The 11,503-nt window shown below is 44.2% G+C and overlaps 1 protein-coding gene across 3 annotated transcripts in view; it reads right to left on the reverse strand.

Moving 5' to 3' along the window:
• hpcal1 (hippocalcin-like 1) overlaps window positions 1-9,994 on the reverse strand; it is a 12,230-nt gene extending 2,236 nt beyond the window's left edge. Inside the window, exons 1-3 of one of the 3 annotated variants that reach the window (XM_008289093.1) lie at window positions 9,686-9,994; window positions 2,223-2,702; window positions 778-883 (exon numbers count right to left, since the gene is read on the reverse strand). In XM_008289093.1, coding sequence (XP_008287315.1) covers window positions 778-883; window positions 2,223-2,600 — 484 coding nt within the window. In that variant the 5' untranslated portion in view covers window positions 2,601-2,702; window positions 9,686-9,994. Of the gene's footprint in view, window positions 1-777; window positions 884-2,222; window positions 2,709-9,685 lie in introns of all 3 variants that reach the window. The other 2 variants (XM_008289092.1, XM_008289094.1) reach the window with 2 other exon arrangements.
• Window positions 9,995-11,503: the final 1,509 nt, after the last annotated feature.

The raw sequence follows: 11,503 nt of genomic DNA on the forward strand, positions 1-11,503 counted from the left end.
ATAATAATAATAATAATAATAATAATAATAATAATAATCTACCTCTGATCTATAATAAACGGGTAGAACATGACACTACTTTGCTCAGAGTGACCACGACCCTCCTGTCACGTACCATCAGTGGAAGTAGTTTTGGGGGATTTACCGTCCAGCTGTGGCAGCTGTCGGCCTCGTCTGTGGGATCATGTGATGTTAGAAAACTTCAGTCTGACCTTCAGACTTTCGGAACCTTCTGCTTCAAAACAAACCGTCTGAACAGCCCTAAATATCTCAGCACGCCGTCACATGTCGAATGCATCCAGAGCGCCGAGGCCTGGGAAGCGCTCGGCACCCATCACATGGCCGTGACATCACCTCTGCACTGGATGTCAGCCCACCGGCACCGGAGTGAATCAGCAGGCTGAGATCCAACCACAAAGGTTTCTGTGAGCTGTGTCCGTGTTGTTGTACGATATCCTGTTTCTCTCTCTGCAGCTTTCATCTTGCCTCTCCAAAGTGTTCCGTGTTACAGTAAAAGGACTCTTACGTAACTCATCTTTCATGAAACTTGCTTTTTGATGCGACTGTTTCTATTCAAAGACTCGATGTCTGTCTATCCCCGTGTGACCATCCTCATACACTTATTCTTCCCTTGAAGCCCTGGTATATGGATGACTGGCGCACTAATTAAACAAAGTACTTCTGGACTTCCATCTATTTCTCTCCAAAGCAACATCTTGTACTATTTATAGTGACAGGTGGCGACAGGAGAACATTCACAACACACAGCAGTCTCACCATCGTTGTCGATGTCCATTTGCCTGAAGATCTTATCCGTCCTCTTCTCCGGTGTCGATTCATCCTCAGGCATCTTCATCACTGATGACACCATCTTGTAAATTGCCTACAGAGGAGGGTAATAATGATTGCTGCCATGTGCGTATTGATTGTGCCGGCTGTCTCGTGTGAAGCTTTCAGGCAGCGAAGATGAAAAATAACTGTTCCCACCTGACACAGTTTTTACGTGTTGTCTGAATGCTCCGACCTCTTTCCTGCTGCCGCTGCCTGATAACGGCGGCGCTCTGACAGCGAGAGATCACGCTGTTCCACTCGCGGTGATTTGTTCTGAACACGTTTTCCAGATGCACGGCTACAATTTAAAGCTTTTATATCAGGTGAAGATGTCTGACTGAAAAACAGACGCGTTCTACGGCAACAGAAGTACTGATGCGTTCGTGTGTTTTTTTTTTGTTTTTTTGCACATTCATTTGTATCCACAAACACAACGGACTGAGCCAATATTGATATGGCCCTGCAGGCTGCTCAGCTCACCATATTGGAAGAGTAAATATAGCCGCAGCGATAAGGAAAACAGAAAGGGCAGCCTGCAGCCATGATGGGAGGGAGGTGGAAATATCTCATGATTTAAGACCCGTGAATGATGACTGTACCTCAGAGCAGTCATTAACAGAAAACACACTGAGCACGAGGAGCTTGAATTGATTAGTCGACGGAAAGTCAACTATTATTATCCGTATATGTTTATATCGAGCAACAACAATAAGTTCCAGCTGTGCAGATACGGAGGTTTGCTGCTTTGTTTGGCATATGTGACAATAAATATCTTTAAGGACAAAGCTTCCACCAGCTCTCGGTATTTCTAGATAACGCAGGAGGCACAGTCAACCGGGGCAAGACTCCGAGAATGCAACCACCAGTCTGGGCTCGGTTCTTAGGGAAAGTGTGTTTTCTGCTATTTTACAGCCAATTAAAGCATTAAACTAAAATTTAGGGATTTAATTTAGTCACAATTCTGGTTTTGCTGTGTAACTACATTGCTGCTAACTCCCAAAGAGCTCAAACACAGATTCCTTTTCAGTTTAGTTCAGTTAGGACCTTTAGTACAAATAAAACTGTGCATCCATCCATCATCTATACACCGCCTAATCCTCACTAGAGTCTATCCCAGATGACTCAGGGTGAAGGCAGAGGACACCCTGGACATGCCGACAAACAAAACTGTGATGGAATAAAACAATGTTTCTATATTTGCATTCCTCACACTTCCTCACCTCACACGTCGCCGTCTAATATACGTTTTAAAAGCTGCATGAAAAGCAGCGGTAGGACCAGAACCTCCTCCTTTATCTCTCAGCTGATGCACATCCTGACTCAGAGCCTCACATAAAGAGCCCATACATGCATGAAAAACATGAGTCACAGCGATCACAAAACGTCCTCACCTGAACTATCTCCAGCATCTCCGCCCGGCTGATATACCCGTTCCCGTCCAGGTCGTACATGCTGAAGGCCCAGCGCAGCTTCTGCTCCAGCCCGCCGCGAGACGTCACGCTCAGGGCGATGATGAACTCCCTGAAGTCGATGGTGGCGTCGCCGTTGGTGTCGAACGTGCGAAAGACGTGCTCGGCGAACTTGGAGGCGTCTCCGTAGGGGAAGAAGTTGGCGTAGATCTTCTTGAACTCCTCCACGGTCAGGTGGCCGGTGGGGCAGTCCTTCAGGAAGCCGCGGTACCACTCCTGCAGCTCGTGGTCGGTGAACTCTGTGTTCTCCCTCAGGTCGTTCAGGACCTCGGGCCGGAGCTTGCTGTTCTGTTTCCCCATGACGGCTTCCAGGTGGCTGGGCTGGTGTTTGGACCTTCTCGGTTTCACTCCTCCGCTCTCCCTGCGCTTCTACTTTCCACGACGCCGGCTGCTCGGCTTCCTCTGCTCCTACGGGGGACCAACAACCCTCATTAACATCCTTGTGTGAACATCATTAAAGATTCATGCGTTCAATGATTCCTCCCAGTTTTTCTGCAGCGGTTCATCATAAAACATGTGCTGGAGATGCTGCTCAGGCAACAACACTGAGGAAGAGAATCTGGAGGGTTGAGATGGTGTCCATACACAGGGAATAAAAAAAAAACAAGAGATAAGATGTCATCAGGGCGCTATGTGAGTGTGTGTGTGTGCCTGCATGTGTGTGTGTGGTGGGGGGGGTGGCCTGGTCTCCGTGGATACAGTATTAATCCTCTGGCACGGTGATAATATATCGACCCTTCACTGCACGATAGAGGGACAAGTGTCCTGGGGCATTGTAATTCTCAATAAAGCCACTTTCTAAAAGGTCAGGCTGATACTGACTGTTGTCACTGAGAAGGCCAGGCATCCACCTCGATTTTAATCCCCGCCTTCACGGGCAAATGAATATTCTGATTGATTTTAAGCGGCCGGTATTCATATAGGGATTAAAGACGAGCACAAACATACCAATGCAAACAAGGACACTAATGCGTTTGACCACCTGGGCCTATTCACCTCTGGTTTCCCTGTTTTGTCTGAATTCCGTTTCCATGGTTATGTTCTGCAAAATCTGTTTATTCATGTATGCGGGGGTATTCACGACTGGGGATATGAGGGCGCATAAACACAACGCATCCAGAATAAAACCATAATAAACGGCATAACAACTATCGGACGAGACACGGAGCAGACGCAAACATGTGTGGGTTAGCAGGCGAAAAGGTCGCAGAGAGAAAACATCTGTTTCGGGTCAACGGAAAAGAATTCATGTGTGTTCTTGTGAGTAAATGTTTATTGCATTAACCAGCTAAAATTTCATGTTGGCTAGGGTGACAGAATGAGGAAAAGCCACGGATCAAGTAGATTAAAAAAGCCAACTGTCATATAAAATAAAACAAAAGATCGAAACAACATTTCTGGAAAATTTTGGGGGGAAAAATGGCCAAAGCCTGAGCTAATCTTTTTCATGTATCTGGTAAAGTGTGAGTGGGAGGGACAGAAAGAGAGATGTGCGGGGGAAGGGAAGAAGAAAGAATGGAAAAAAAGTATGACACATACAAGAAGAACTATTTCCAGCCATGCTACGTGAGCCGCTTTGCTAATACCAGCAGTTCAATTACATAATAATCCTTGTGAATAACACCTCCACTCCTCTGTGTTACCTATAATGAATTTACGGGACAGAGAGAGAGATGTATTATCCCCGTGTCCTCTTTCTTTCAATTACTGAGATCCCAGCGCTGCCGTCTTAATGGCAACAGAACGCTTCTATCTGTGGAAGAACAAATGAGAGCGCTGGGAATTTGCATGAGGTCTTTTCTGCGCACGGACGCTCTCGTTTCTCGTAATTGTCACACAGGTGTAATTTCCTGCAGTTTTATGAATCACAGAGTAACATGAGAGGCAGGCTGGTTCGAGGAGCAGCCGGTGACGCAAACTCTGCACTGCTCAGGCTCATGGATGGAAAAGAAATAGGTGAGCATTGAAATAACTTACTCCGTGCTCCGGTTTACTTCTTTTTTTTGCATTATAAAATCAGGAATTTACTGAACGACACAATCATTCTGTTCACGGTTTTCTTTGGTAAATCGCGATTTAGGTTTTAACTCAAGCATAACATCAAATCTTCAAAAACAACAGGAAAATTCACAGATTTATGTCAAAAAAAGAAGACTCATTACTGTTAAGGGCATAACCAATCATCCCTCCATTCCCAAAAAACAATTTACTGTGTTCACCAATGAGGCCAAACTTGTTTTCAACAGCTTTGCTAAAAGCCACTGAGCTGCAACAATAAGACAATCAATCAATTACGTGGCAACTATTTCACTAATTGCCAAATATTCTTTATATTGATTAATCAGTTTGAGCACAAGACATTTGAGGACGTCATCTTTGGCTTTCTGAAACACCAACCGACGTTGTTCACCATTTTTTAGGTCAAACAACTAATTGAAAAAACATGCTAACGATCGCCTGTTGCAGCCCCGTTTTACACGCATTTGTTCATGAATCAAACTTGGAAATTTTTACCTGATGATGGCGCTAATGAATTGTCAAAAGTTATTTATTCTGAGAGGGGAACGTGAACACGTGAACCATTTTGGTGCCCATCCATCCAACTGTTGTCCAGACTTTTCCCTGAAGACCACAAACCTCTTGGTGGTGCTAGAGAGTCGGGGGATCCTGCTCCAGTTTACTTCTTCGTGCATTTTACATTATGAAATCCAGAATTTACCAAACGACACAGTCGTTCCATCAATGTTTGAAATGCTAACAATAAAAATCCATCACACTTTAGGGCAGGGTTTTCTTTGCATTGAGGAATTTTTTGGCGTCTCCAATGGTAAATCACAATTTAGGTTTCATTAACTCAAGCATAACACACAGTTTTGCTCATCAAATCTTCAGAAACAGGAACATTCATAGATTTATGTCAAAAAAGAGGACTCATTACTGTGCCTGACCAATCATGCTTCCAGGAAATTTTAACCTGACGATGGCGCTAATGAGCTGTCAAAAGTTATTTATTCTGAGGGGAACGTGAACACGTGAACCATTTTGGTGCCCATCCATCCTATTGTTGTCCAGAATTTTCCCTGAAGACCACAAACCTCTTGGTGGTGCTAGAGAGTCAGGGGATCAGCAAAGTCATCATCCTCTGGGCACGATGGACAAAACTTCATGCAAAACCATTCGATTGTGACCAAAGTGACCAGAAGACCAACATTGCTGCTGGTGTGGCTGAACAGTTTGGTTCAGCGTCTTCTACTGCAGGACACACGGCCAGATGGAGGACTTTGTGATGTCTCATCCAGCTCTGCAGGAGGGTGGTGGACATTACAGAGCAGCAGGGACCCACTGCATTTAGAGAGTGTGGTATCATGTTTGCTGCCTGTGTTTTAACCGGACCACGGCATAAATCACACGCTGGCCTGCAGGCCTGACCATCGTCCTTCCGCTCTAACACACAACAGGATGAGGAAGCAGCAGCAGCACCTCCTCAGCTCTGGGTCACATGGACTTTTCCAGGACAGCTCAGTGTGCAGGCTGAGCTGGAGCAGACATAAGTATGGGCGTTGCTATTTATTCCCTCTAACACACAAAGCCACATGAAGCCCGACAGAATTCCACGTCGGAAAAATAAAAAAAAAGTGATGCCCTGAGGTTTGAAGAAGCTTTGAAGCTAAATTAAAGGTTTACCTCCGAGAAGAGACAGACAGCAAAACAGTGTGTAGTGTGGTTAATGTAACACAAACACACTTACATAAGACAGAGGGTTGAAAACACACTCCCTAAAGCTGAAACATGATTCAAGCTGCTGCAATGTTATGCTTTTTGTGACTTCTCTATTTTTAAAAAAGTAGTTTGGTCTTTGGGCATTTGTTTCTTTGCACGTCTAAAGTATGAATACTGATATTTTACCCACATATGGACGACTGCTGCAAATAAACAGCTGAATTTATTGCTGTAAGTCCTCAGTGCAGCGACTGTTCGCCTCAGGACATCACGCAGCAGTTAGCTGTGTGCTGCTCCATTTGTGCTCATAAAATGTAAGCAATTCCCACTTCTGCACACAGGTTTGAGACGTCACAGGAGCTTTTATACGTTTTCACAGCTGAGGCAATGCTGGTTCCTTTTTTTTTTTTTTTTAAAGCTGTTAAAGCTGAAATGTATTTTGCAATGAAGTCAAAAATAGCTGCATCCCCTAAAACTAAATCCGCAAAGAAAGTCACGTCCTCCCTGCCTCGGCTGCCGGAGTTTCAGAGAAAGTTTGTGAGCAGTCTGTGAACGTTGCTTGATACACAACAGTCCCTCGAGAAGGCCATTCCACATTCGGTGTTTGAAATTCCCCTCAATTACACAGCAACAGTCTCCCGCCTTGTCCCCAACCCCCATAGCCGTCCCTGTTCTGCACAGTCCACTTTTTCCAGTGAGTTCCTTCCCTAATGAGACTGTTTCACACAAGCGCCAGTGCTGCATGCGTCGCCCTCCCCACGGCTACACCGCCGGTTCCTGCAAACCTCCGACCAGCTTCGCTGCTGTTTGCTGTTCTCACCTCATTTCCTGTGTAATGTTTTGTCAAACTTTATTCTTTTCCCAGATGCTCGTTACTTCACGCACAGCGGAGAAGAAAGTCTAAAACAAAGGGGGAAGGCGGAGGATGAGCACGTTCGAATGAACGTCAACACTCGTGTGCACGTGTTGGGAGTTGGGCAGCAACACAAGTACACGGAGATCGGTGCGTCTGAGCTCATTATGATGGTGCACCAGTTAGTGAGACGGAAGAAATAAAAAGAAATCCATCATAACCTTTGACTAAATGTGAAGAGAAATCAGCAAATATGCAGCCAAGGAGAAGAAACAACTCAATACTGTTCAATTATTTAACTAAAATGAGAATTTTGATTAGTTTTCTGAAGTGCTGTCCAGTAATTTTTAAATCTTCCATTTGTTCTGGCCTTCGTTTGCACTAAAACCCCATTTTCTTTACGTCACTAGACTCAGATGGACATTACTGGTGCTAACAACGCTGCTCACAGGACTGTTTGCATGTTTGCACATAAACGTATAGTTTCCACCATAATGAGGAACAGCAACATCAGAATCAGTTCACACAAATGATTTCCGCCTTGGTGGCCAACTGGAACTGGTAAATACCCCTCTTTTTTTTCTGGATTCTGATTGGCCACCAAGGCTTCAACAAGGCCTAAAAATATAACCGTTCACAACGTAGAAGCTGTAACAACTATCTAACTGATTAACGAATAAATATAGTAGAACTTGGCAGATTCATCAAAAGAAAACCCTTCCTTAGAACAGAGAGTGTTAATCAGTCTTCTGATTTTTTTGCTACGCCAGAGGTGTCACATTCTCACAGTTAACTCGGCACAAACGCGACGGGCAGAGCGTTTTTCATGCTCCGTGCATTGTGCTTCTTGCAAACGGAATGAAATTCAAACAAACTGATACGGTTGAGTGCACGGAGAGCAAGCACACTTCCCATCTTAGTGGTGCGTGCAGCCTGCTGTGCGGCGGATGAGCAGAGCAGCGCTGGAGCCTTAAGCACCGAGTGCCGCCGGTAGCTCGGACCTTCAGGTGGACGAGGAGGTGGCCCCGGGCACGGGGAGGGGAAAAAAAAGAAAATGAGCTCTCCAGTTGTTCTCACTTTCAGCGCTGCTAGTCTCTCTGAACTCGTGTCAGAGAAAATCATGCTGTGGATCAGGATGAAGTCCCCTGACACACCAGTAGTCAAGGCAACAAGATAGTAGAGCTGCAGCTTATGAGAGGGAGGCAGTGTAGCTATCAATCTGGGGCACACGGAGGGCAGGAGATATATTGAGACTCAACAGAACATTTTTTTTTTTTATGTGTGCGTGCATTTCAGATAGATGCTGTTGGTTTGCTGTTTAATCTTCCCCTGTGCGTCCCACTAATGACTGCGTACAGTGTTACTGCACACACTGAACGGCTTGTGAGCAAAAGTTCACCACTGCAACAATCATTATTTTTATTTCATGGTGGAGTTTGTAAGAAGAAGCCCACGTACTGGCTGAACAACGGCCGAGTGGGTTCTTTAATTCTGGATGCATCACATGTTGGCTTCAGCCTTGTTATAAAAACTGTGAAATGTTTTCGTTTAAAACCGGCACGATGGTGTGAAGTAGCGGTTGAGATGAGTGGGACGGTAAAGCATCGTATGTGGCAGGACTTTTGGAACGTGGATCATCGATATATGGGCCAGTGGTGTTTGTATATATGTTACAGTTATATTGATTAGGGAGGATAATGGGGTCATTTACCAAACTAGTTAGCCACTTAGTACGAAGACAAGGCTCGACTCTGCACCGGTGTCTGCTCGGCTCTGCTACATGTGCTGCAGGAACAACACCACACAATAATAAACAACGACGTCGGCGATGCTCTGCGGGACGAACTGTGTGTTGACGCCATTTCTAAATTTCCCAACGAATCTTCTTCTGCCTTATGTAAAAGAAAAACCATATTGTTTGTGACAGGCCAACCAATACATTAAAGGTACGGGAGCTTCACTGCCATTTGCAGCGAACCTCGATAACAATGAGCCTTACATTATAGAGTTTTTCTTAACCCTGTTCAGGACTTTCATGTTGTGGATGTGGATCCAATGGACCCCAAGAAAGAATATGTGCAAAATATTTGTTGGTATTCATGATAGACTTTATGTTAAATACATTTTCTGATAAGTTGATTGGTTCCTGATGCATGACAAACGTCCCTCTTCTTTTTATATTTAAAACAAAAAATCTTCAAAACCTGTCACCTAAACCAAACAGCTTGGGGTCCAAAAGAGCCCGAAAAGTCCTGAACAGGGTTAAGGGTAGAAAAAAAACCTCCAATATCGTTGACTGGTTTGCAGCAGAATCCTACAGTGATTATATAAACCCAAAGTCAAAGCCGTCATTTTAGAAAGTTTGCTTGTTATTTAGGTCACACACTCGGGGAATGTTTTGCAAGAAACAACAAGAACATAAAGACAAATTCATTCCTAATAAACAATCATGTCGCACACAGACAACTACACCATCACATTAATATTGTATTGATTGTGTATTGTTTGTTACAGTAAGTGTCCATATACATATATACTATCATTATTCTCAGTGTGAACCTTTCTTATATTGTAATTATATTAAAGAGATGAGTTTACTGCCTGTTTCAGGCCACTTGGAGGACTAGAAGTGTGTTTTTGAGGCTGCTGGGTGACCTTGTGAGTGCGTTCCAGTGTGATGTGGGTGAGATGTGAGTGAGCTGTGGGTGTAGTCCATCCAACACCCTCCTCTGTCCTGAGAAACCACCACAGACCAGAACCACAGAGGCTCACTGGACTTCACAGTCATTATCACAAACTCATAGAAACTTACCTCTTTATTTAGGAGTTGAATGTGAGTCTCCAAGTTGGGGAAAGAAAAAATATTTTTTTAAAAAGTCCACTTTGTTTGAAGCCCACTTTTCCCACTTTATGGCGTCAGGAGCAGCTTAACTTCACCCAGCACCTCCTCCTTTGCTCTGGAAACTCCACCGAAATAGAATTTAAGATGCTCGACACTTACTGACAACAAGAAGAAAAAAAAATGCTTGACTAAAATACCGTGGAAGTGTTGGTGCTGCCTCGGTTCTTACTGGGTCGGTCCTGCCTCCGGTTCCCGGTGCAGCGGCTTTATCATTCAGTGGAAGATGTGGCACACAGCTCGGTTTTCATCCGACCCGCCCAAATCACTCCGGAGGGGTTTCCTTTTCTCTCTGAAAGCAACTAAACCAACACCGTCTGACCGCCACAACGCTAACCACAGTTTATTACGAGACAAAGTGTGAGTAAATTCCAGGGTAAACGTAGCTTTTCTTTTGAATTGCACATTTATTGATGAGTTCCTGACTTGTAGTTTGTGAGCAGTGCTTCGGCTCCCCCCGCGGAGTGAATGGATTCGTCCACACTCGCCGCTTCCATCGAAGAAACAGTCGCAGCAGCGTCCTGTGGAAAATTATCACTGCAGACTATTTTAAGCGCAATATCTAAAATAAACTGTTCACATTTGAGGGAAAAACTCGAGACTTAGACGAGGGCAGACCAAGTGCAACTCATACATCTACTACGATGCAGAAATACAATTTAAAACAGCAATTATTTAATACATTTTATAACCAAAGCAGTTCTTGAGAAAGTAGGACTTCTTATGAAATACCCTTTTTTCTTATCTTTTCTTCTTCTTCTTTTTTAATCAAATAGGTTTATAGCTGGTTTTAGGACCATTTGAGTTGGCCGAGGTGCTGAACGTGTTAAAAAACAGGCAGATTTGGTAACTTGCAGAAACAAGACTTGTAAAAATCAAATAGAAATCAAATATAAATGACTAATGAACAAGACAAAACTGACCAACAACTTGCCAGATCAAAATACTGAAATACTAAGACCATTCAGAGCAACCACCATCCATTAAAAACACCTTGTGATTTTTCTTAAAACTGTAAATGAAGGAGCACTACTCGGCTGTTCCTCGGCTCTGGAGCTGCTGCGATAAACACTGGTCTCCATGTGAAACAGTTAAAAGCAGATGTTTTATGGATCTAACAGGCCTCGGGGCAGAGCAGGGCAGCAGCGGTTGGAAACCAACCCACGCATGGCTTTGGAAACAAATAAAAGACCCTTTAAATCAAATCTGTATTCAACAGGTAGCCGATGTGTTGTGTTGGAAATCCTCAGAGAAACATACAGTGTTGATTTTTTTTTTCTTTTTATGCACAAATATCGACATCATACCTCCTTGGTGGACATTTCCTTTTAATTACAGCCTGCAGACACTAGCATCACTGCAGCAAGTGTATTTAATCCATCACCTCTAATGCTGCGTTTCATAATCAAGCACTGCTAATCCAGTTACAACCTTATTTGTTTTTTCCATATTTCTCCCCCCTTTGCCCTCTCGGTCAGCCTCACTGAACGCCTCGTCCATCAGCGCCTATGACAGTAGTCTAAGTTCTCTCGTGCAGGCTAAAGTGACACTACCGGCAGGATGGTGTGTATGTCAGCATTTCAGTGAGTGGATAAATAATTAACCGTGTGCGTATCCATGTGTGTGTGTGTGTGTGTGTGTGTGTGTCTTCCTGAAGCCTGACACCTGTTTCTATAAGCACATGGAGTGTTTATCTCCACCTCAGAGTGAGTACAATGCAGTCAGAGGGGG

Source organism: Stegastes partitus, unplaced genomic scaffold (assembly GCF_000690725.1).
Source record: "Stegastes partitus isolate 25-593 unplaced genomic scaffold, Stegastes_partitus-1.0.2 Scaffold593, whole genome shotgun sequence".
Classification (NCBI taxonomy): Eukaryota; Metazoa; Chordata; class Actinopteri; family Pomacentridae; genus Stegastes; species Stegastes partitus.